The sequence below is a fragment of the Pseudochaenichthys georgianus genome, chromosome 1 (genome assembly GCF_902827115.2).
Source record: "Pseudochaenichthys georgianus chromosome 1, fPseGeo1.2, whole genome shotgun sequence".
NCBI lineage: Eukaryota > Metazoa > Chordata > Actinopteri > Perciformes > Channichthyidae > Pseudochaenichthys > Pseudochaenichthys georgianus.
The window spans coordinates 46679321-46706350 of NC_047503.1; the positions used below are offsets into that span (position 1 = coordinate 46679321).

Below are 27030 nucleotides of genomic sequence, written 5' to 3' on the forward strand. Positions count from 1 at the left end.
TGGGGGGGGACCCGACTTTTTTTTTCTCCAAAGGGGGGGCCTGACAGAAAAAGTTAGAGAACCACTGCACTAACATAATAACATTAAAATACAGTATAAAATATATCATCATTGCACTCATTTATCTATTTACCCACCAGAGGTCGCCAGCAGACATGGCAGTGTCCAAAGACACTGAACCAGGGCTCTAGGTTTTCTGTTCGATTATAAAATAGGTAAAATATACTCTTGCTACGAGAGATGCTACTAGAAAGAAGAATAAAGGAGAATTATGAAGGAAACTTCTTCCATGACATAAAGATTAACTCTTTGCCTCAAAGTGTTTAGATTTCTGATAAAGGATGGAATCAAGTTAACCACCCACTCTGTGTTTTATTAACCCTTAGATGCATAAGTGTTTCTTTTTTGACCCGGTGAGGTGGTTTTCGTGAAGTATCTTTGTAATTACATTTTTATATAATTTCATATTCCAGCTATTCCTCAAAAAACATGTTTTGGATATCAGGCCATTCAAATTGAAAATGTAAATGTTATACATTTAAAGAAATTGTAGTTTTTGTATTACTACCCCAAGCTTCCATAACTGGGTCAAAATGACCCGCATGCATTTTCTATAGAATTTCGTTTTTTTTTTTCAAAATGTAAAAAGTTTCTAAAATTATAAATAGTGAAAAGTTAAATATAAAATATTTCTATTGTGAACCCAAATATAATAGTAAATATTATACAAGTGATTTTTCTTAACCAAAATGGCATAAAAACACATTTTGACCCACTGTAGAGTGTAGGGTCCAGTCACTCGGGCATCTCAGGGTTAAACTATTTCTCATTTAAAATATCCTCCACTGTGGAATTAAAATGTGAAATGTGTTCATGTTATCTCCTCCAGATGCTCCAAAGCTTTAAAATGTTTTGCATTGTGTTTGTGAAAAATTGTTCCTGCTTTGTGCCTCTGGACATTTGCAAGTTGACATATCTACTTTAATGTTAATAACTTTATCAATCAATCAATCAATGTTTATTTATATAGCCCAATATCACAAATGATACATTTGTCTCAGTGGTCTTCACAGTGTGTACAGAATATCAGTATGACAATACGACACCCTCTGTCCTTAGACCCTCACATCGTACAAGGAAAAACTTCCAAAGAAAACCCAGTTTAAAGGGAAAAATGGGAGAAACCTCAGGGAGAGCAACAGAGGAGGGATCCCTCTCCCACGGACAGACGTGCAATAGATGCCGTGTGTAAATTGAAAAGATAATACATTTGCAACATAGGTAGTCCAAATGTTTGGAAATGCATGTGAGTATAATAGGAAGATGAATCCACGAGGATATCCATCCAGGACCTATGATCCAGGACCACAGCCACGACTCAAGATCCAGCGCTCGCGATCCAGGACACAGGACCGCAGGATCATCCATGACTCCGGATCCCAGCGTATATAGACACCAAAAAGAAAGACATTTGGGGAGGCTGGGTTAATCGGAACATGAGTGTACACGGGTATAGACAGAGAGAAGGAAGAAGTAAGATGTCCCCCGACAAACTAAGCCTATATCAGCAAAACTAGGGGCTGAATCTAATCAGCCCTAACTATAAGCTTTATCAAAAAGGAAGGTCTTAAGCGCACTCTTAAAAACGGATAGGGTGTCTGCCGCCCGAACACAAACTGGAAGCTGATTCCACAAATGTGGAGCTTGATAAGAAAAGGCTCTGGCTCCCATTGTACTTTTAAAGATTCTAGGAACAACCAACAACCCTGCATTCTTGGAACGCAATGCCCTAGTAGGACAGTAGGGTATAATGAGTTCTTTAAGGTAAGATGGCGCCTGCCCATTAAGGGCTTTGTAGGCGAGAAGAAGAATTTTAAATTCTATCCTGTGTTCTATAGGGAGCCAGTGTAAGGCAGCCAGAACAGGAGTAATGTGGTCCCTTTTCCTAACTCTGGTTAGTACACGAGCCGCAGCATTTTGAATCAGCTGAAGCGACTTGATTGACTTCTTGGTACTCCCTGATAATAAAGAGTTACAATAATCCAGCCTAGAAGTAACAAATGCATGGACTAGTTTCTCTGCATCGTTTTGAGGCAAGATATGCCTGATTTTTGCAATGTTACGTAGATGGAAGTAGGCGGTCCTTGAAATTGATTTTATGTGGGCGTTAAAGGATAAATCCTGATCAAATATAACACCAAGATTCCTTACAGTCTCACTGGAGGCCAAATTAATGCCATCCATAGTTAGTATGTCTTTAGATAATTTGTTTCGTAGATTCTTCGGGCCAAGTACAATAACTTCAGTTTTGGTCGTGTTTAACATCAAAAAGTTTAAGGTCATCCACGTTTTTAAGTCCTTAAGGCAGTCTTGAATTTTATTTAGATGATTAATTTCATCAGGCTTGATTGATAAATATAGTTGAGTATCATCCGCATAACAATGAAAGTTTACAGAATGATTCCTTATAATATTGCCTAACGGAAGCATATATAATGTGAACAAAATAGGTCCGAGCACTGAGCCCTGTGGCACTCCATGGCTAACTTTGGTTTGCGTGGAAGATTCATCGTTAACACGTACAAACTGAGAGCGTTCAGATAGATAGGACCTAAACCAGCCTAAAGCAGTTCCCTGTATGCCAACTAAGTGCTCTAGTCTTTGCAATAGGATATCATGGTCGATAGTATCAAATGCAGCACTGAGATCGAGCAAAACAAGAATAGAGACAAGTCCCTTGTCTGAGGCTATTAGAATATCATTTGTGACTTTAACCAGAGCTGTCTCTGTGCTATGATGTGTTCTAAAGCCAGACTGAAAATCTTCAAATAAATCATTGTTTTTTAAGTAATCACACAACTGTTTTGCGACCGCTTTCTCAAGAATTTTTGAGAGGAACGGAAGATTAGAAATAGGTCTATAGTTGGCTAAAACCTCTGGATCGAGGTTGTGCTTTTTAAGAAGCGGTTTTATCACTGCTACTTTGAATGATTGTGGAACATAGCCTGATAATAAAGACATATTCATAATATTTAATAAAGAAGTGCTAATTAATGGAAAAACTTCCTTCAACAGCTTAGTTGGAATTGGGTCTAACATGCACGTTGATGGTTTAGAAGAGAGAATCATTGAATGTAATTGTTCAAGGTTAATGGCTGAAAAGCATTCTAGTTTACTATCTAGTGTAATATTAGAACTTACGATTCCGGGAGCTGTTGATAACACTATACTGGTCGAAGGCAAGAGGTCATTAATTTTGTTTCTAAGAGTAACAATTTTATCGTTAAAAAAGCACATAAAATCATTACTACTGAGTGCTAAGGGAATAGAAGGCTCAATCGAGCTGTGGCTCTCTGTCAGCCTGGCTACAGTGCTGAAAAGAAATCTTGCATTATTCTTATTCTCATCTATTAATGAAGAGTAGTAGGCTGCTCTCGCTTTACGCAGTGCTTTCTTATATTCATTGAGAGTAATATGCCAAATTAAACGGGATTCTTCAAGTTTAGTGGAACGCCATATCCTTTCAAGTTGTCTAGACTTTTGCTTTATTTTGCGGGTTTCGGCATTATGCCATGGAGCTAATCTATGTTGTTTTATTTTCTTCTTTTTCAAAGGAGCAACAGAGTCTAATTTTATTCGCAGCGCATCTATAGCACTATCAACAACATGATCAATTTGGGGTGGTGTACATTTTGTATAAGTTTCCTCCCCTACATGCAGACATGCTATCGAGTTAAGTATTGGTGGAATCTCTTCCTTAAATGTGGCTATAGCACTAACAGATAGGTTTCTGCTGCAAGAGCTTTTGACTAATGCTTTGTAGTCTAGTAACAGTACTTCAAAAGTTACTAAGAAATGGTCGGATAAAGCAGGATTATGCGGTTCGACTAATAGTTGCTCAATTTCAATACCATAAGTCAGAACAAGGTCGAGAGTGTGATTATAACAGTGGGTTGGTTTATTTACACTCTGACAGAAACCAACAGAATCTAATATAGAGTTAAATGCAACAGTAAGGCTATTTTTATCATCGTCAACATGAATATTAAAGTCACCTACGATAATTACTTTGTCTGTTTTAAGAACCAAAGTTGATAAAAACTCAGAGAATTCTGATAAGAATTCTGAATAAGGACCTGGTGCACAATACACTGTAACAAATAAGATTGCCTGCAAAGTTTTCCAGGTCGGATGCGTAAGACTAATAACGAGACTTTCAAAAGAGGTATAATTACATTTTGGTTTAGTATTGATAAGTAAACTTGAGTCAAAGATTGCTGCAACTCCACCTCCTCGGCCCGTGCCTCGAGCAATATGAGTGTTGACATGGCTGGGTGGAGTGGCCTCATTTATGCTGACATATTCTTCATGTCTCAACCAAGTTTCAGTGAGACAGCATATATCAATATTATAATCTGATATTAAATCATTTACCAATATTGCTTTAGATGCTAGAGATCTTATGTTTAAGAGACCACATTTAATCTTCCTGTTTTGTTGCACTGTAGTAGTTGTTACATTTACTTTTATTAGGTTATTATGTATGACACCTCTATTAGGTTTTACCTTAAATTGTCCTTGGGCAGACACACACACCGCTAATATTGGGTATTTTATTGGGTTCGGGATTCCTATGGGTGACTGCCTAGGAGAGAGCGCAGAGAAGCGTGTAAGACTGCGACTCTGCCTCCTGGTCTCAACTCCAGTTTGTCATGGATTACGTCCACAAAGCCCTGAAATGTTTGCCGAAATGAGATCTGCACCTTTCAAAGTAGGGTGAATGCCGTCTCTCTTAATCAGACCAGGTTTTCCCCAGAAGGCTGTCCAATTATTTACGAAGCCCACATTGTTTGCTGGGCACCACCAAGACAACCAGCGCTGAAATGATGACATGCGGCTATACATGTCATCATTGATCAGATTGGGGAGGGGACCAGAGAAGATTACGGTGTCCGACATTGTTTTAGCATAACTACACACCGACTCCACATTAAGTTTGGTGCATTCTGATTGGCGTAAACGAACATCATTACCACCGACGTGAATAACAATCCTACTGTATTTACGTTTATCTTTAGCCAGCAGTTTAAGATGCGCCTCAACGTCGCCCGCTCTGGCCCCCGGAATGCATGTGACTGTGGAGGCTTCGGTCTCTAAATTCACGTGTCTCATAATAGAGCTACCAATAACCAGAGTTGGCTTCTCAGCGGGTGTCTCGCTGAGTGGGGAATATCTGTTAGATACGTGAACGGGTTGGTGGGGACCTGCGGGTTTCGCGTTATGCCCCTTCTGAACAGTCACCCAGCCTCCCTGCTGCTCGGGAGTTGCCGGGGGACGGCTAAGAGGAGCTTCCTTTTGCCGGTCCGCACATGCTAACATGGGCTTTACTTTAGCTGAGTTACTTTCTAAGATGCGGAGCCGGGCTTCTATGGCTATGATTCCCGCCTCCAACCTAACAACTATACTACATTTAACACATGTATCCTTACCAGTAAGGGAGGCCGGGAAGTAACCAAACATGAGACAGGAAGAGCAGGAAATAGCACCAGAAGGTGGGGAAAGAGCCATGGCTAGCTATCAAGCTAAAGTAGCTACCGTTAGCAAACCCGAAAAGAGTGTAGGCAACTGTGGAGTTACAGTCGCTAAGAGAAGGAGAGTTGTGAGTGCTTAAGCTGTAGTAACGTGTGATTACAACGTCAGGCAGTTGCCGTGATCAAGAGTTTTAAAACGATCGATTAAGTTTAAGTTAATAAGCTATCAGCAACAGAACAGGCACACGGGATACCCGGAGATGACAACAACAACCGGAAGTTACGACGTGCAACGTGCTCACCGCAATAGGTTCCTCCTGTGGTTAGGTAGATAACTTTAAACACTTATCCTCCAGACTCTCCAAAGCTCCCCTCTGTGTCAGTGAGTCCCTCTGCTGAGAGAGAGGAGGGCAGTTCAGTGACTCTGACCTGTAGCAGTGATGCTAACCCAGCAGCTAACTACACCTGGTACAAGAAGGAACAACATGCACACCTTTCTTCTGTCAATGAAGGACCACTTCTTGTCCTCAGCTCCATCCAGTCCTCAGACTCTGGAAAGTATTACTGCAGAGCTGATAATCTGCTTGGGAGTACAATATCTGATCCCTTCTCTATTGATGTGAAATGTGAGTAAAACCCAGATGATTTAAAAAGCATCATGCACCCAATGAACACGTTGTTCACAGTCTGTTGCTGTAGTGGTCAATGAGATGGAGAGCAGCTACAGGAGAGGATGAAAATCCATTCATGTTTACATTTGGCTCCCAAATCTGCTGCTATGTCCAGGGTTTTCAAGCCAGCAGTAATACAGGAAACTAAATATATTTAAACAACATAACTGTGTTCAGCTTTCTACCAGTCAAAAACACTTCCATATTTCAAATGCACCCACACAAATAACTGTCTCATTTCAATACTCAATTCAACATGATGTATTTGTAATATTTTGTTGATTTATTGTATTTCCTCTAGATGCTCCAAAGCGTCCCTGTGTGTTAGTTAGTCCCTCTGGTATTGCTATACATATACATTGATTGATTTATTTTCTTTTTATGAACTTTTATCAGTTAAAATGATCTTCCAATGTAAAAACTCATCTTCAAATGTCATATTAAATGTATTCTTTCCCAGATGCTCCAAAGCTCCCCTCTGTGTCAGTGAGTCCCTCTGCTGAGATAGAGGAGGGCAGTTCAGTGACTCTGACCTGTAGCAGTGATGCTAACCCAGCAGCTAACTACACCTGGTACAAGGAGGATGAAGACTCTCCAAAAGCTTCAGGACAGATCTTCACCATCACTGACTTCAGAGCTGAACACAGTGGGAGTTATTCCTGCGGAGCCCAGAACAAGTTAGGACGTAGTAACTCCACCTTTCATCTGAGTGTTGTGGCAGGTACGTTTTATGCATTCATCTACAACCACACACTTATCAGCTTGTTTGTTTTCAGTCACATTGTCTGGGTCGGAGGCTGAAAAAGGAGTGCATGTTCAAATGTACCTTTCCAGTTCGGGATAGGGGTTGTTTACTTTCTTTTACATAAGGAAATAATTATCCTGAGGGTCCTGATTCAGTATGGGTTGCATTCATTCCCTTTGTACTCAGAGTGAGAGTTGTGTCTGTTTTGTGAAGCTTATGCCAAGTGCAAGAGCCCACAGGCTGAGAGATATTCCATCGGTATTGAGAAGCAGTGTTGTGCTAGTTACTGAAAACCAGTAACTAGTTACCATTACTACACTGAACAAAAATATAAACGCAACACTTTTGTTTTTGCTCCCATTTTTCATGAGATGAACTCAAAGATCTAAAACATTTTCTATAAACACAAAATAACCATTTCTCTCAAATATTGTTCACAAATCTGAGAAAATCTGTGATAGTGAGCACTTCTCCTTTGCCGAGATAATCCATCCCACCTCACAGATGTGGCATATCAAGATGCTGATTAGACAGCATGATTATTGCACAGGTGTGCCTTAGGCTGGCCACAATAAAAGGCCACTCTGAAACGTGCATTTTTGCTTTATTGGGGGGGGTCCGAAAACCAGGCAGTATCTGGTGTGAGGGGTAGGATTAGGGTTAGGGTTAGGGTAATGTTGTGAATTGAGTGGCCCATTGTGGTGGTGAGGTTATGGTATGGGCAGGCGTATGTTATGGACGACGAACACAGGCCACTTTATGTGGATAATTATGTAAATGATGCTGTATGATGTCCTTTTGTTGTTCTATATATGTTTTTATGTTTCATGTGGAACTACTTGAGCAGGTCCTTGCCTTGAAAAAGAGATCAATGATCTCAATGGGATGTATCTGTATAAATAAAGGTTTGAAATGAAATTTGGTCATAATAAGGGCTTGAACAATCGACCTATTTGATCGTATGAGTTGGAGGACTTGTTGAAATAAAGTGTTACACCCCCTGCATTACTCCAAAGTGCCCCTAGAGGCCCTTGTATCCATATTAAGGAAACACCGCTGTATTAACTGTCTGTTCTCTGTTGATCTCTGTTTCTCAGGATCACAGAAGCTACTATCTTTTGTAACAATCCCGGTTGTTCTCCTGGCTGTAATTGCTCTCTCTGTCTTCCTGTGGATCAGGTGAGCAGATCTGATCGTCTTAATCATTGTTTGTTAAATCATTAAAAGTCTGTTTGTCTGGTGTCAAACATTTGATCTTCTTTCTCTTCATAAACTCTCCTAACCAGAAGAAAGAGGGCTTCTAGAGACTCGTCTGAGCCTGAAGAGAGAGCGGACAACAGGCGAGAGGTGATAATAGATACTTACGTAATTCATCTAGTACAAAATAAACAACCCAGTAACACGGCACTTCGTGTTATAGTCACAAAATTAATTTAATCTATTGATTCGTGTTCACCAACACGATTTCCCCCTTTTTTTCGTGTTGCACAGAACGATTTTAAAAGCAATGTATTTCTACTGGTAATGTGTTTCGTGCCTGCAGCACGTCTTTTTGTCCGGTCGGGTCGTGGAAGACCGGAAGCTGTGTGGTTCATAAAAACATGTTCTTACTCAATATCAAGCCACGATTATTGTTTTTATTTTAAATTGTATAATGTCGAACTTTTCTTGCCGTCCGCGAGGAAAATAAATGGCACTCAGAGCCTCAGAATACTGAAATCTGTATTTTTTTTATCTTTTTTTCCTTATAATTTGTTATTATTTGGTGCAGGCACGAAACATACTACCAATATAAATATATTTCTTCTAAAATCGTTCTGTGTCAGAATACTGAAATCTGTATTTTTTGAAATCTTTTTTTTCTTCTAATTTGTTAATATTCACATTGCTTTTAAAATCGTTCTGTGTGACACGAAAAAAAAAAAGGGGGAAATTGTGTTGGTGAACACGAAGCAATAGATTCATTTCGTGACTATAACACGAAATGCCGTGAGACTGGGTTGAAATAAAACATATTACTCTCAAATTATGAGGAGTATTTCATGGTATTTAAGTGCTTCTAGAAAATGCATCTGACATAGAAGGACCTCTTGCTGCTCTTTTTACATCCTTCTATAAAAAGTTAATTTATATTACCATCTCTTTGATTCTCCTATAGACGGGAGTACATTTCAAGTACATCCAGAGGTTTTCCTATCTTTGATCCTTTAATCTTTTCTGTCATACAGCATCATGTTGATGAATCAGGGATATGTTTCCATCATTACCACAGCTGCTGTTGCTTTGGCCTTTTCTGTCCTGGGTCCATTCCTCTGTAAATGAAATACCTATTAATGTAAAATGTGTACCTGAAAGTGTTTCCTCCCTGCAGTGTGTACCTGATCAGCCGGAGCAGCAGGAGGACCTTCAGTATGCCAGCGTTCACTTCTCCAACAACCGGGCAGACCCTCTTTACTCCAACATGAGAGCAGCTCGGCCCCTCGGACACACGGAGCAACAGGAAGTCCCGGAGTACGCTGCCGTCAAGTTCAGCAGTGCTGCCCCGAGGTGAGCAGATTCTCACACAGGAACATTGTTCACATATCATTTAATTCCCTTTGCATTATTATTACCACTAAGAAATACATGTTTTATTTCTCAGGACCAGAGGGCAGGACCCTGAAGAGGATCCAGCTGCATTGTACAGCACGGTCAACAAATCCAGATAAACACAGCAGGCGTTGCTTTTGAAGGACGATACTTCAGTTTTTTCACATTTCACATTTCTATTCACACAGGGTGATGTGGATTTTTTTTTTTATTTCTCAGGGTGGACCTCTCCAAGAATGAGGGTTTTCAGCCTAGTTATTATTATGTAAAGAATGTAATGTAAAGAATTGGCTAAGTATTTCACAACTTAATGCATTGAATTGTAAATATTTCTTATTTACATGATTTATACCACCGAAAAAAATTACAACATTTAGAGATGTTGCAACAAGGGATCTGATCCCTAACTGCTGGCTTGCTGAAAAAAATGTAGATATTACTGAAGAGTTATAATCTACTGATAACAAACCATTTCCATTGTTTTGTAAGTACATTGATCTACTTTCTTTATATAATATCTTTCTTTACAATGTTCTTTTTCTTGTCTACACTGATATCAACAACTACTTGTTTGTGTTATTTTTTTTCCATACCAAAATAAATGTTTTTGAAAAGCACGTTGGGATATTAGAGGAACATGCGTTTGCTGATGTAGTTGCAGTTTCATTCTGCTGCCACTAGGTTTCAGTAAAGAGCCATATTTCACTGATGGAAAACCATTACCAAGAGCCTGTAGTACATTTATCTTTGGTGTGTGTACGGCCGTAATGTTCACACATTCTTAATCTGCCATATGTTTATGTAAATATAAAAGTTCCATTATCACCAATTCAAATAGCTAATTTCTTTGTTAGTGTTTAAGTTTTAAGTTAACCATCACAACTTGTTGCATTCGTCTATTTTGCTTTGTTGTTAACACCTGTTATTCTGACCCTTCTCTGTTGTTCTGTACTTCATGTGTTTACCTTTCTCTCGTTCTGTTCTGTTTTAGTTTGAGTTCATCAATAAAGGTTGAAATTCTCATAACTCTTGTCCACACTAATGCTAATGATAGCATTAGTATCACTAATCTGTCATTTCAAAATAGAATAATTGCATGTGTTCACTTAAAATAAAAACACTGGAAACAATATTAAACAAAACAAGCTGCAGTGATGAAAGTGCAGAGTTTGTGAGGATACATCAGAAGGTATAAAGACCACAGTAAAGAGAGACTGTCACACTGAGGGAGAGAAGTGTGTGAGTGAGAGAAATGTGTTAGTGAAGTGTGAGTGAGAGCAGTGTGTGAGTGAGAGAAGTGTGTGAGTGAAGTATGTGAGTGAGTGAAGTGTGTGAGTTAGTGTGTGAGAGTAGTGTGTGACCACAGCCAGGGGCGGACTGGGGAGAAAAAGTGGCCCGGGATTAATTGACAGACAGGCCCACTTAATGCGCGGCATGTAACGGCCGGCCGGCGACGAAAGTATGTAACTTAACAAAAAACCCTATCATTTGATGTTATTTTGGACAATTATGTTATGATTCTGTTTAGTTGTATTTTTGTTGTGTGCTTTTGTGTGCTATTTCCTGTCTCACCCCTCTCTTATCTGTGTTCCTCTGCAGGGCTGGTGTGTGACAGGGAGTTGGCTGGCTCCTCCCAGTAGCAGACGAGGCACACCTGTTTCCACTCACCTCTTTACCTGTAGATATAAAAGCCCGGTCCTCATGCCACTTCCCTGCCAGATAATTCCTCTGTGTTTCGACCCTCCGGTGTGTCTCGCTGCTCTCCTCGTTGTTTGGATTATTGTTTGGATTTTTGCCAGCCAACTTCCTGACTCCACTGCCGTATTTTTTGTTCTCTGCTTGAATAAAGCTTTTTGTTTATCGACCATCTCTCTCCAGTCTTTTGCTTTGGGGTCCAAAATCCTATAGGCCGTAACAAATTATTCATAAAGTAATCACATTACCTGAGCCCTTGAGTTGCCTAGCAGAATAGTTACATCATATATTTAGTGATTTTAATGTTAACAGATCATTGATGCAATAACATTTGGACCCAATTTGTCTGACTTGACACATGGAATAAAACATGGGCGACGTACGAAGCATCCTCAATGTGGGTGAGACAATTTAACAGGGGGTGTGGGCAGGTGGTGGACCTCACCTCCTCTAGGGGGGTCCGGGGGCAAGCTCCCCAGATTTTTTTTTTAAATGTTGAAGTTAAGCATCAATCTGGTCCATTTTGAGAGCAACATTAGGGACTAAATATATGGCAGTCAGTAGGGGCTTAGATTGTGAGCCGTAGGGTCGCGGTTCAAGTCCCCGACCAGACCTATTTGGAGTGTGGACTTCTACTTGGAGAGGTCCCAGTTCACCTCCTGCCCTGCCGTGGTGCCCTTGAGCAAGGCACCGGACAGCCCCCTTCCCCCCTCACTCCCATTGCTCCGCGGGCGCTGTCCAATAGCTGCCCACTGCTCCTAGTACTACACTCCTGGTACTAGGATGGGATTAGTTTAGTTTATTTATTTTTTTCGAGCGTGTAAAACCAAAGAAAATACAAATGAAACAAAAGATGATACAGACATGATATACAAATGAATGCAATAACTAAACGAAATATTTAAATAATAATTTAATAATCTGTAGTATCATTGTCTGATAACAATAAACAACAAAACTTTAGGTAATTACACGTCCGAAAAGGGGTCGGAAGAAGTTTACACTTATTTAATCCGACCCCTTCTCTTTTTTTTTTTTTACATCTTAATATACGTTAATATACAATATAAATGAATACCTTAACCTTGAATAATTCATATAATCATTCATATAATATACATAGGCAAGTTAAGAGAATTGTCTCTATATATTTATAAATATTTATATACACATATGTATACACAAATTCATAAATTGAATACAAAACAAGAACATAACAGTTATGGTTTAGCAGTTTCCTCCCTGTACCTTGTGAGAATTGTGTCTTTATACCTCTTTTTAAATAGTTAAAAGCAGAGAACACATTTCAATGTGTGCTCTGCATGTGAGACCATTAAAGAGGGTTTCATCCCTCACAATTCTTCTTCTTCTTCTTCTTCTTCTTCTTCTTCTTCTTCTTCTTCTTCTTCTTCTTCTTCTTCTTCTTCTTCTTCTTCTTCTTCTTCTTCTTCTCCATATAAAACAGAACTGTAAACAGATTAACCTTTTTCTTTCAACATTTATTTGAACAGCAAGTGGAGGCAAAAGTGACTGCACCCAAAACAATAAACCTGCTAACTAATAGCCTAAACTCAGTAACAGAATGTGGGCGACACGTTCTTCTCCACAGCCGCGCGACCTCTGAGTCAGACGTCACCTCACCCTTTTCTATCCTACGGGTACAGCCGTCCAGCCACTCCCCCTGAACCCTGTTGTAACAATATAATACACTTTTTGGGGATGCAGCTTGGGATGTGAGGACATGGCTTAGAAAGGGTGTGTCGCCTTCTGTCCTGCCAGTGTTGGCAGGACATTAATTAAAATGTCGAACTCGGACTTCATTTTAAGGACATTTCCGCCAGGGTGTAGAGCTATATTTGTTCAAGCACCGGATTGTCAAAACAGGAGAGTGTGTGCACCAGTCTGCCTTGATCTATGTATTCATGTCTGTGACGCTCACAGTATCTGCTGCCCGCAGCTGTTTTATAGAAGGAACACCTCCTTCACTTCATGAAATCTCTGCAGCACCAGGAGGCAGCGGGAGGGTTAACTCAGCCTCTGAGAAGAGGAGCGCGCCGTGCCTTTCACGCACCGCCTTTCACGCACCGCCTTCACTGTGTTTACCTTCAGAATCATTAGAAAGGCTAAAGAGCGGTGTGGCTGATGTGTTTTAACCACACACACCCCTACATACACACACACACACACACACACACGATTTAAACGCAGACTTGTGTTCCTCCATGTTATGTTACACCGTTACATGTATTACGTTACAACCCAACCCTGGCCACACCCCACTGGGCTGGGCCGGAACACTTACAAATGTGGGCCGGTAGGATTTAGGCAAAAAAAAAAGATTTTTTTTTTTTTTATAAAGTTTTTTTTTTTGTTTTGTTTGTGGCCCTCCGGCCCATACACAGCACCGGCCCACCGGGGAAACTCCCGGTATTCCCAATGGCCAGTCCATCCCTGACCACAGCACAGCCACAGTCCTGCTCTTCACAGACAGAAATACTGATAGCTAACCTTCAGCTCGTGCTGCTTGTTGTAGTTTGGTTTGAGTTTGGCTTGAATGAATATTATCAAATGTAAAACCCAAGCTATTAGAGATGTTAAGATTCACCGATTCGCATCGGTGCACCGGCATAAACGTTCAAGATGCGAGTGCACCGGTTGAAAGAGTGCACATCGGCTACAGTTTGTGTTGAACTCGCGATGCATCGATTGCGTAGCGTCTTTGCATCGGTAAAAAACCGATTCATTCATATAAAATCCCCTCATCTTGTCAACGCTCAGCAGAGACGATCTTTGATATTTGCTTCGCCACTACGGAGGCCGAGAGTCTCAGTTATCAACACACACGGAAGTTGAGGAGAAAGAGAAACACAGCGCACCGAAAAATACCTACAAATCAAACGTTTGGCAACACTTCGGATTGTTCAAGAAAGACGGTGTAATAGTCCTTTATGCTATATAGCTGACCGCAGGTCATGGAGAGTGATCAGGTATCCGTAGACCTTTGTATGAGGTATCTTTATTACTCAACAGGTCTACAGCCATGATACATAGATCCGTCCTAGATGCGGGCTTGCATACACACAGTATCACTCCGCAGCCGCACCCCATCAGTAACGTCCTGATGGTATATGTGCGCGGCACTATATACTACAGACGGTCAACTTGAACACTCGCTCGCAAATTGTTAACGATGCCGAGCCGCTTTAAAGTACACAAGTAGTACGAGGAACTTAGCGACGCACATAAAGAGGCGACATGGGGTCTGCGGCTGAAAAGAGAAACCTGAAAGTTAGACTATGAGTTAAATCACTCAGTGAGGTGTTCTGTCAGAGAGAGGTGTTTAGTTTACAGCAGCCTGTGACGGCCAATAATAATTTAAATGTCTTCCTTACTGTAAGCAGTTATGAAATACCTGTTTGTGAAAGGTTATTTGTATTCTTTATTGTTATAGAACCCACTGCTTTCTGCTCACTGGTGAGTCAGCCTATGGATGAGTGTTAAGCACATCAGGCTGGCAGCTGTATGGCATTGCACTATGGTAGCTGTTATTTGCACATTGTTAATCATGAGCAATGCATCCTTACATTGTTTAACTGTGAGGTGTTATACAATTGTACTGTACTCTGGAGAGCTTTTAAAGTTAAAAAAATAAACGGCATGATGGGATGTGCAGTACCAAATATGTAAAGCACTTTTTTGTTAATGTATGATTTGCTGCATATAAGGAATAAAACAAAAATCCTCTGTCGTACCATGTTGAAGTATCATTATTTTTGCATCGTGTTGAATCGTATCGCACCGAATCGCATAATGTTGAATCAAATCGTATCGAACTGTATCGCAACAGGGGTGAATCGTATCGTATCGCATCGCCTGGTGTTTCAAATGTATCGTTAATGTATCGTGAACAATGAACAAATGTTGAGATGTTACTTTCTGTACACATTATAAAACTGTCCAGTAGGGGTGCAACAACTAATCGACTTAATCGATTAAAATCGATTACCAAATTAGTTGGCAACTAATTCAGTCGTCGATTCGTTGGTGACGTCATCACATGTGTTCTACACCCCGTTAAGCTCCAACGTTATTGCTCTTTTTTATCGGTACAGGAGACATTTAAAACATATGTCATATCTATTATTGCTACATAAACGTTATATCGCAGTCTTAGTGTCACCAACTCCGTTTCTAATATGCAATATGACTACAAAATGCGTCTATAATGTATTTTCGATCTTCCCAATTCAGACGAGATATCTCTCCCCCGCCTGCTTGCGAGGGGGCGGGGCAGTTTACACACACACACGCAGCTGCTACATGCATGCAACACACACACACGGAGGAGATGGCGGAGAGAACGCGCTCCGAGGTATGGTTAAACTTTAGCCGTCTCGATGTGGACAATGCTCGTTACCAAAAGTGCAATAAGAGTTTAGCATGTAAGGGCGGTAACACGAGCAATTTGTCTAAACATTTATCAAAAGTGCTCCAGATCCAGACGGAGGAATGCACCGGGTTCGACTGTCTTTCTAGTAGCTCTGTAGCCCCGTCCACGAGTAACGTTTCCACGTCAGGTGTTCTGTGTGCTAGCAGCAACACACGGAGCTAACTCAGTTATAAAAACATGGGTTAATGATTAGAGGTAACCGAGTTATTTATTTTGTTAAAGTTTCAGCTATTCTGTTTACAGTTCTGTCATCACATTATTTATTACGATTTGTTAAAACATTGTTGTTTCTTTTGATGTGAAATATTATGCATTTAATTAAAAATAAAAAGCGATGTTAGTTTTGTTCACAATTTGTTTAGTTAGCTTATTTCTTGTCAAAAGAACCGTTAATACTATCGTTAAAAGGACAGGATCGATAAGCAGTATCGATATAAGTAGTAGTACAGTTAAAACCTTAACGATCCGAATAATCGATTAATCGTTTCATTAATCGATAGATTAATCGATTATCAAATTAGTCGTTTGTTGCAGCCTTACTGTCCAGGGAGCTTCATAATAATATCAAGTGATGTTAATTTGCATTAGTAGTTTGTGTAATTTGCATTTTATTCACAGAACATGGTTTTAGATCTTGAAGTTTGACTGCTTTTATAATAAAGGAAGACATTAGGATGTGTCTTCTCTTGTCAGTGAGGAGAGGTGCTCTGTTTACCACAAACTGGTCTCTCTCTGCAGAACAACAAACCATGTAAAGCAATAATGTGAAGAGGAAGGAAGTGGTGTTTTAAACCACTTGCTGTCTGTCTCCTTTCTACCTTCAAGCCCACAGAGGGGCGTTAAGGTCTGTGAGAACTCCCTTTCTTTTAATGTATAGAAGGTTTTACTTGTGGACATCAATCTTCTTATTTATTTTATTGTCACTGAAGCCGCACGGAGACGAGAGGAGCAGCTATGAGTTTAACAGCGAGTGGATTTGTTGTCGTCCTTCTCTCTATGCCAGGTAATGTAAATCCACATATTTTTGTATCCACATTATATTTAGCTTTTCTAAACACTTTACAAAACATTCCATACAAGCATAGAGAAAAAATACACAGGTATATATTAGTAAAATAACAAGATGCAATTAAATTAATTTGGAGAAAATACAAAGAGACAACAGAAAGAAACGGAAATTAACCCAACAATCTACTTAATATTGAATTAAATAAACAAAACAAGCTTAACTCAACAGGGTCAATGAAAGAACTAATCATAAACAGAAATTAATCGAACAGTCCACTATAACAATGTTTAACATGTAGTGTAATGCACAGTGACACAAAGAGGCAATACAGACGATGCAGGCCAAGAGCAACACCCGCCAGGCAGCAGTGTAGCGGTGAAGCACAGACGTTGAGGCAAAACAGCAGTCTTTCTGTATTAGCCTTCCAGCGCAGGTGATGTTACGATAATAATACTACATTCATATTATTCAGGAAGGATGAGACAAGCAAAAAGCGTACCTACCGACCAGGCTAAGTTAAGACACTCAGCAGGAGAGCTTCGTTCAACAGCGGCAGCAGACATGAGAGGCTTCTCAATACTCAAATTTCCCCTCCTCGACTCCCCTCCTCGAGACTTAGACCCGCCCACAGGAGATGCGAGCGGAGGACCGAGGAGGGGAACCGAGGAGAGAGGAGGGGAAGTAGCAGACGTTTAAAGAAATGAGAACTCCTCTCCTCTGAGCGGTCATATTAAAGCGACGTCCGTTCATTATGACGTGGCAACAGCTGCATCAGCTGTCGAGTGTTTTGTCATATTTTATAATCTCTGTTAGATCAGCTGAACATTGTTCCCCCACATATTTTATTTGAATTCATTGAGAGTGCGGTATAATGAGACAATAACAGGCTACAGATGCGGACACACACACACAAATATATTTATATAAATATATACAATTTAAAGTATGAGAGCACTCTCATAATAACGTAACACAGTCAGAGACTGGATATAGTCCCCCCCCCCCCCCCCCCCCCCCCCCCCCCCCCCTCTCTCTCTGGTCGCTGAAATGGGGAATTGAAATTACGGGCCAAAAGTTGTATTTGCAAGTATTAAAAGTAAGGACATCAAACCAACTGAGACCCGTCTGTCCGCGGCATCTGCGCACTGTACAACACACACCTACACACTGTACAACACACACACCTACACACTGTACAACACACGCACCTACACACTGTACAACACACACCTACACACTGTACAACACACACCTACACACTGTACAACACACACCTACATACTGTACCACACACACCAACAGCTGCTAAAGCATAATCAGGCTACAGCCGTTGTGTATTTTATTATGTGAAGCACTAAATGGTTTTAGAAAAATATGGACTCTTTGTAGATATCTACTAAACTAAAGCAAATAAAGAGAGTAGGCCTGTTATACTGAGTGATATATATTTTACACACTGCTCTGCTTTCTGCACCTCACAGCTGTTCTCACTGTAAACATCGCGTTGCGATGAGAGCAGGTTCTCAAATAATATCCAGGGGATGCATGCAGAGCTGTCATTGGCTGAGATAAGTCCGGCCGTGCGTCACACCTCCACCGTTCCCGGAAATGCATCCGCGGAGGAGCCGTGGAGGAACCATCAGTGTATCCTCGGTTATAGCTCCTCCAGAGAGCCTCCTCGATGCTCGATCCTCGGTCCTCGGTGTGCATTTAGAGAAATGAGACGTCCTTCAAAATGGCGCGCTGAAATTCATTTCCGGGTCACTACCGGAGGACCGAGGAGTCGAGGAGTCGAGGAGGGGAAATTTGAGTATTGAGAAGCCTCTATGGGCTGCAGGATCCCTGCAAGGGTCTACAACCAGCAATAAACATTTAGTATGTATGCTACTTGCTACTTACCGGAAGTGGCCTTTCTGCCAAAGAGCAAGAGGGAGCAAGAGCGACACTGACCCCACTTTGGACATGTTGCCCCGTGTTGATAGGGCTGAACAGTTTATCCTGCTTCATTGAGATAACGACGAACAAGTACATTTAAATGTGCCAAAACAATCAGTGTTAAATAATAAACTGTACTTTGTTTCCGGGTCCTGATTCAGTTTCTGATGTTTCACTGTCCTCTACTGGGGGATCTTAAGTGAGACACATTCAGGCTTCTTCACTCAGAGAGCTCCCTCCACTGTCTGCTTTAAAGGGTCAGTTCACCCAAACTACTAAAGTACTGATGTCCTCTCTTACCTCCTAAACATGCAAATCATTCATAATAAAGTTTGCTGCATGCTGTGAGGTTGTTTTTCAAATGTTAAAGTGTTTTAATAAATGTAAACATTGGAAATAGGTTTACAGTTAACTGATCCACCTAAACATCCAAAGTCATTGGACATGTGTTTTTCCAGTCCACTTGATTATGTGTGTGATGTGTGTGTGTTCATGTTGGGTTCACACTAACAGGCATGTGAGTTGCTCACGTCTCAGAGTTCTGCATTTCTCTGAAACAGAAGCAACCTGACCGCAGAGAGAGCAGAGACGAAACAAACCAAGAGAAATGAAATGACATTTTCCATCCTCTCTTATAATTAATACAGTTCTCTTCATCCTGTTCAGTCAAACTGCCTCATGGTTTCAGAGGTTAATGCCTTCCTGTTCCTTCACTCCACCTGCAGACTGTGTGACATCCTCAGTGCTCAGAGAGATGAACTGTTTTTCACCCTTATCATTTTAAATCCCTTCTAATGCTTTTTTCAGGAGTCAGTATAGGCAGTTAAACGGGTCTTTACCCATAGTTTATTTAGTTTAAGAAAAGTGTATTGTTTGTTAAACAACACAACTTTACTGTGTAGTGGGTGTTACTGGGGTTTGGCTCATCATGCATATCAATAATCTAAAGAGGAAGTAAATCTTTCAACAGCCTGATATCCGTCTTCTGCTCATTGACGACAGAGGAAAGGCATCTTTCAACACGTCGTTCCTCCTTCACTGTGAGTAGAAACAGTTTATTAATGTAATGGTTCTGTATACCTCCTGTGGACATTATTTAATCTGACATGTTTTATAGTCTCACAGCGATGAGAGGAGGTGGAAATAAGTGGAATGGATTTGTGTAAACGGTTAACTCCGTGAAGCAATACAAGTAATTAAAAAAAAAAATAATAATCTTTCTCTGCCAGGTACTCTACACTCTTGATTACCTTCGTCACATACATACTGATCTTTTATTGAACCACCTTGTTCTTTGCAAACAAAACACTTTGATTTAATCTAGATTATTATACATTTTTAGTAGTTTGTGCCTTCATCTTGTTCCTTATTTACAACTGGACCTTAGTTTATGACCCCGTCATAGTCATTCTTCTTATTCATGTTTAATAATGTAAGGTGATTGTGTTTTTGTTACTCAACTTCTATCATGTCACCGTAACTCTGTACCAAACCCTTCTAGTTCCTTCTCTCCTCTCTGACCTCAGTGTTATATTTCCACGCTCTGAGTTTAAAGCAGTCTTTTTCGTTTTCTTATCTGTATATCCGACAGAAGCTGCTCACACCTCAGTGTTCTGCATTCATTGTTATTTTCACACTGACCTCAGCAGCAACCTGACCACAGAGCGAACAGAGAGGGAACTGTTCAGAGATTCTCACACTATTCTAATTAATGTGATCACTAATCATTCACTGTTCATTTATATGAAGGCATTTTCCAATCTTCCTGTGCCCTGACTGTAAAACTGACCATACACTTTTTGTGTAGACTTCTGTTCCACCTGGTTCAATTAAGAAACAACAAAGTCAAAGAGTATCATTGGTCACCCAGCAGCTAAATACACAGACAGACAGACAGACAGACAGCCAGACAGCCAGACAGACAGCCAGCCAGACAGACAGACAGACACACACACACACACACACACACACACACACACACACACACACACACACACACACACACACACACACACACACACACACACACACACACACACACACACACACACACACACACACACACACACACACACACACACACACCTTGCAGAAAAAAAACATGGCATTTTCCAATCTTCCTGTGCCCTGAATGTAAAACTGAGCATACACTTTTTTTCATACATGTCCTTTTTTTTAAAGGACATGTATGAAAATAATTACCAAACAATATATCGATTAATACAAATTGATCAATTTATCCAAAATGCAACATTTGAGAAAGTCACATTAACATTTAGAGCTTTGTGATGTGAATGACACAGGTCTCTCTGAATCTCCGGAAGGGATCTCGTACGGACGGCCCGGGGGCAAGGCAGAAGCCGAGAACGGGGACTCGGGCGGACGGCCCAGGGGCAAGGCCTGGCATATGTACTACAGTGCAGTGGCGAGCCGTGACTTTTATAGCTAGGCCATCTGACCCCCCCTGAGCCATCATGAACAAACTTATGCTAATCATAAATCTATCGATTAGATTTATGATTCGAAAATAATAAAAGTAGGGTCGACATGTGGATATTATCCGGCTGAACAAAACGTGCATTTATCTAACAGGTTAGATAGAGGGTTGTGTTCTGACACTTGGTGAGTTCCCTGACACACCGGGGACACATAAAATACGTACAAAAGTGCATTTTGCATGACAGGTCCACTTTAATGGAGCTTTGTAAAAATGCTCGTCATCATTAAGGTATGATTGTGCAGTGCCACACCTTCTCACACAAACTAAACCCACTAATAAAACAACGAAAAATATATAAGTTTAGCTTATTTTTATTGAAGAGGATTAGGGCCACATGGGAAAACATGTTTGGCATCAGACCAAAAGTAAAATCATCTTAAAGTCAGAATTCTGTTTTTTCTTCTCAGAATCAAAGTGTTTTTTGTACTTTCAGTCACATCCCAAAACATTGTCCTAATAAGGCCCTAATCCTCTTCCGTACTTTTTCACTTTTTCCCTTCATCATTAACTGGCGTGTCCATCATGTATGTTGTGAATGTGGAAATCAGGTCACATGGGGTGGTATTTCTCAATAATCGAGTGTGATAAAAAAAGATGTATACATCTGTCCAGAAGGGTTGCCAGCGTCCCTGAGCCCTCATGAGCTCACAGCTTTTAAGTCATGCGTCGAACTATGGGCGACAGTTAGGTGTTACATAACAGTGTCGACATAGTAAGTGTATAGGAGCGGTATCCGTCGGTAACACACCTAAAAAACAGAGGGGCAGGTCGTTTTCCTGTTAACGTCAGAGAAGACCTTTGAACAAGAAGCCCCCCCTCTGCATTTTGACCCAGAACACAAAGCTGAACCGCAGGGAGACGAATCGTGTCTTAAGACAACATCAAGGGTGGGCTATTTACCTGGTAAAACTAGTATTTGATGATTATGGATGAATGCCGGTGACTCTCGGTTGAGTTACCTTTGTATGTCAATTTAATTATGTTATCCTGTTTGCACAGTTGGTCCGGTCAACAATGTATTTCTTAGTCTGAATTCAGTTTAAAGGTGTTTCCATACTATGAGTGAGATTTTCGAACATTGACAATAATTTATGAAGGTTTTTGTCTAATTGTTGGATGCTATATGTTTTTATTTACACCGGCAATTCCCGGAAAAACATAACTAGCACTGTTTTTGTCTTTTCTAACTAAACTCTTCCAGAGAATAGGAGAATAAAACATATATATAAAATCTAAATGTTACCAAATTTGTAAGTGTATTTTATTTTGACAAACTTCTTGAATGGCTGCTTGTGTTAATATTCAATCGCTTGTACTTTTAGATCTTATATTGTAAAATATCATTTTGGAATCAACACCAATATTAAGCTACCCTATCACCTCCACTATCTCGAAAGTTAAAAGAAAAGCACTGCCATACCTAGATGGGTGAATTTGAACCAATGAGATTCAATGAGAATTGTTTCAATAAGTAAAATACTTGCTCTTCTTTTCTCAGGTGCCGTTTCATTCATGAAACATCAGCTGCTGTCTCGTTCTTTCACAAGATAGATCACCTTACACTGAGCCTTGACCACAGCGTTTCTCAACAATGGGGTATTTCACATCTTTAAAATAAAAAACAAACAAAATAAATACTACTTTATTGTTTAAGCTACGGTGCCACACACAGAGGTTTCTGTGTAATCTGACTAATCTGACATCTTTGGCTCTTTTTTCGCAGACATCTTCAGAGGATGAGGAGTGTTTTCAAATGTGTGCTCTTTGTTCCCATCGCACTCTGTGCTATCTACTTAATATCTCCATCTGTAAAGTGAGTCTGTGATAAATGTACGGGACACTACATACAAGAACAATTACTGTAAGCCTAAATGCTAACATTACTTAATGAACACGTGTTTTTATTTTTTGTTTTAGACCTTTAATGGGCTTCATACCTATGGGGAAATGCCATTTGGAAAGTGCAAAGATGCTGAATCTGGACAGCAGTGTGGACGCCAGCCTCAATCTCCAGTAAGACCAGAAGACCGTTTACAATGTGGCTGAACAGATAGTGCTGAGACCAACACAGACATGTATCTATCATGTTGAGAAGCCGCAGGTTTCATCTGATTGGACATAAAGCAGCAACAACAAATAAGTGGTGTTTTTTGTATTTCACCTTTTTAAATAATTCCTAAGAAGAAGGTGTTTTATAAATAAATGTTGGCTTAATTAATGGAGCCACATAAAACTATTTTTGCTTAATCCATATTAGAAGGGTAGCTATTTTATACGTTTAACCTGACATTGCAGTGAAAGTTTTGGTGCAACAGAATTTAACTAAATCTAAGTTGAGTGTAAATATAAAATATTACTATTAAAACTATTTAGATGCATATGAGTTGTTTAAGTCACAATTTACCTGTAGTAAACTTCAGGTTGGTAAAGAAGAGAATTATAAAAGGGAATTCAGTCTAAATAAATGCATTTGTTTTATATTTCAGGTCCAGACCTGACGTGCTAACCTGTACATATTGGAAAGCTGCCATCATCTGGGAAGGGATGTTTGACCCCCGCCTCTACGACGAGATGCACAAGATGAAAGGATCCTCTGTGGCTCTAACAGTCTTTGCTGTGGGCAGGTTGGTTTTCACATTATAAAGTAATAACTCTAAAGATAATCTGTCGTCAAACCTAAATACCTCCTGCTCAGCCAACTGTATGTTTAGTGCATTAATGTTTAACTAGGTTGTAAAAACGGTTTACTGTTAAAAAAAAATAAAACCTGGTGGCAGCAAACCGTTTTTACTTGCAGCAGCAGACTAAAGAAGATCTGCAACAGTTTGTTGCACGAATCAATGGACCTCAGTTTCCTCTGGAGGTAGAGTGATAAGAGTCTAACAGAAAAGTGACTTGTTTTCTTTTCCTCAAAAGATACCTTGATGCTTACCTACACACATTCCTGAACTCAGCCGAGCAACACTTTATGGTGGGTTTGCCCGTGACCTACTACGTGTTTACGGACATGCCAGAGAAGGTGCCTAACATCAAGTTGTCTCCTCTGAGAAGCATGAAGGTGATCAAAGTGGAGAAGAACTCCAGGTGGCAGGACGTCTCTATGATGCGAATGAAGAGCATATCAGATGTGATAGAGTCTGATATTCGTCACCACTGCACGCACGTCTTCTGCTTTGATGTGGATCAGGTATTTACCGGGAGATTTGGATCAGAGGCTCTTGGGGATTCAGTGGCTCTGCTCCACGCCCACTACTACCACCTTCCAAAGTATTTTTACACCTACGACCGCAACCCAAACTCCAAAGCGTACATGGAAACTGGGGATTTTTACTACCACGCTGCCCTCTTCGGAGGCTCGTGGAAGAATGTGAAAGCGTTGACCGAGGCCTGCTATCAGGGCATCATGGAGGACAAACAAAACAATGTGGAGGCTCTGTGGCACGATGAGAGCCATCTGAACAAGTACATGCTGCTCCACAAACCCAGCAAGGTTCTCTCTCCAGAGTACTGCTGGGATACCAGCATCGGTTTCAGGCGCGACATACAAGTCACCCGATTACTGTGGGAACCAAAATATTATGACACACTTCGCACACCTTAAAGACTTGACAAATGCTAACAAAAGTAAAGTCTCAGGTTCTCGTGCTCCCTGGCTCATTGTATTATCTCAGGAATTACTTTGCAGATCTGCAAGTATTGTCATAATGGAGTGACAACTTATATAAATACACGCTTTTCTTTTATCCGGATATCAAATGTTTTTGTTGCATTTTTTTACAGATGTATATAAGTCAACTTTTTACATGTTTGATCAAACTGTCTGCACTTGTTGATCCAGCTTATTTATTTGTATGTCACTTTGCCAAATGCCACTCTCTCTGTTTTTAACTGATACTTATTGAATGTGTTCAAATGTTTTATAAATCTCAATTGCTTTTCTTCCCCCTGTTAATGTGTGATTTGTGTGTCAGTCTTTCCTCTTCTGTAAAGCGATGTGCTGCTCTTCGTTAACTGTATTCACAGTGTTCATGTACAATGTCTATTAATTATATCTTCACCAATTTAAAATACACATATAATCACCATAATGTCAGTGTGTCAGATTAATATGTTGTCTTCAAAGCATCCAATTTGAATGTATTGAAATGGGGGTCGTAGACATACATGCTAACAACAGAGACACTTTATGTTAGGGATGCTTTGCCTTTAGTTCATTCAGAATGGAACAATAGAAACATATTTATTCCGTGACTGCAGTGGCTCCCTGCCATTTCTCAAAGATGTGTTGGAGGAATGGACATTTAATATCATCGTATCAGTTTCTGAAGAAAGCTTAAAGGGAGAACCCAGTATACTGTACTCTGCTAAGCTTTAGTAGAAGAAAAGGATTTTAATATAATTTGATGTAGTTGCATTGACAAATCATTAGAGCTCGATCAATATTGAAAGTACATTTTTTTGTTTACTTCAACAGTTTTGTCATGAATGTCATATTGTTGTTCTTTCAGTCTGATATTCATTATGAAATAGCACTTCAGTTTAACCCAGATGAGCTTTGAATGAGCTGGTGTGACTCCTGATGCCTGAAATCTTTCTATACATTTGTACTATTGGAAAATAGGGTGGTCCTTAGGAGAGTTGGGTGTTACTGTAATAATATTACTTTTGTGGGTAACGGAGTAGTGTAACTCACTACTTTTATAATTCAGTAATCACACTACAGTTACTAACATTGCCCCGACACGCGTTACTTCGTTACTTACTAAATATCAGCCATAATCACACTGACGGACAAGAGGGGTTTCCGCCGCAGGTTTATATGTACGTAATCTGCGGGTCCACATCTCCACGTGCAGTGCTGCATAAACATGGCTGAGTCAGCGATAACTTTCGAGGGGTGGAGGTATGCCCATTATTTTGAGTTCGTCCGAAGAATAGACAGGAATGTGACGGTGAGGTGCAAACTGTGTCCAGGCCAGAAGCTGTTATCCACTGCTGCAAACACCACATCAAACCTCAACAAGCACCTGCAAAGAACACATGCTAAGGTGAAGCTAACGCACACGCTATTTGTTGTTTGTTTATATCACGTAGTCTGTTCTTCTTCTCTGTCTTCCGGTTATTGCCTGTTTTGAATGACGGATACACACTAACGCCGCCTGCTGGTAAGGAGAGTTATTGCCACTCATGCATGCGCAGTTCGTACGTGCTCGGCGAGTAAAGTAACGAATACAGTGACGAGTAAAGTAACGAAGTAGTGTAATATATAACTTTTTTTTAAAGTAATGTGTCATATATTTAAACATTTTAGTAACGACCCATCTCTGGTCCTTAGTGTAATGTACATTTTCAAATTCATTTATTTTAAGCTCCAACCACCGGAATTCGTTGTGATAGTCAAGAAAACTCTCCTGGTGAATTTTATTCAAATTCCAACAGCATTTACCCCTCCCTCATCAACCTTGACGTTTAGCCTTAGTAGGGTGGTCCTTAAAATTGAAAGTCGGAAAGTCTAAGGTCCAACCCCCATAATTCATTCTATTAGTCAAGAGAACTCTCCTGGTGAATTTGTTTTCTCAATCTGACAACATGTACCCCTCCCTCATCGAGCTGGGCTGCCGCACCAGCAGCCGTGGTGCTACAACTGAGGCTAAACTTCAAGGTTGATGAGGGAGGGGTACATTTTACGAAAACAGTTCTTGTATATGTCGAGATACTTAAAAACAAATAAAGCACAGCTATGTAAGATGCATTTGAAAGAATAAATTGAATTTCCTCGGTCACATCAACAGAACTAAATGATTCACATTTCTATAAAACAAAGTAAAAAGACACAGAAAGATCAGACGGGAAAAGCAAAGTTCTTTTGATGCTGAGCTCTAACCAACATATCGGTATCTTGGCC

General features: G+C 40.3%; 2 protein-coding genes across 6 annotated transcripts; both read left to right on the top strand.

Annotated features, from left to right (window-relative positions):
- Positions 1 to 6016: 6016 nt before the first annotated feature.
- LOC117453255 (igLON family member 5-like) lies at positions 6017 to 10627 on the top strand. The gene is made up of 6 exons (XM_071204179.1): positions 6017 to 6089; positions 6663 to 6923; positions 8045 to 8126; positions 8234 to 8294; positions 9319 to 9494; positions 9589 to 10627. Exons 1-6 carry the CDS (start codon positions 6017 to 6019, stop codon positions 9653 to 9655), a joined length of 720 nt encoding a protein of 239 aa, XP_071060280.1. The 3' UTR covers positions 9656 to 10627.
- A 5587-nt stretch (positions 10628 to 16214) lies between these two features.
- LOC117451297 (N-acetyllactosaminide alpha-1,3-galactosyltransferase-like) lies at positions 16215 to 25066 on the top strand. 5 transcript variants are annotated; one of them, XM_071203853.1, is made up of 9 exons: positions 16215 to 16684; positions 18787 to 18882; positions 19596 to 19665; positions 20929 to 22028; positions 22624 to 22721; positions 22849 to 22938; positions 23043 to 23138; positions 23612 to 23749; positions 24042 to 25066. In XM_071203853.1, the coding sequence occupies exons 5-9, from the start codon at positions 22717 to 22719 to the stop codon at positions 24724 to 24726; spliced, it is 1014 nt and encodes a 337-aa protein (XP_071059954.1). In that variant the 5' UTR covers positions 16215 to 16684; positions 18787 to 18882; positions 19596 to 19665; positions 20929 to 22028; positions 22624 to 22716; the 3' UTR covers positions 24727 to 25066. The 5 variants fall into 5 exon arrangements, with proteins under 5 accessions (XP_071059954.1, XP_071059952.1, XP_033945421.1 ...); XM_071203851.1 differs by having other exon boundaries at positions 20929 to 22012; XM_034089530.2 differs by lacking the exon at positions 20929 to 22028.
- Positions 25067 to 27030: the final 1964 nt, after the last annotated feature.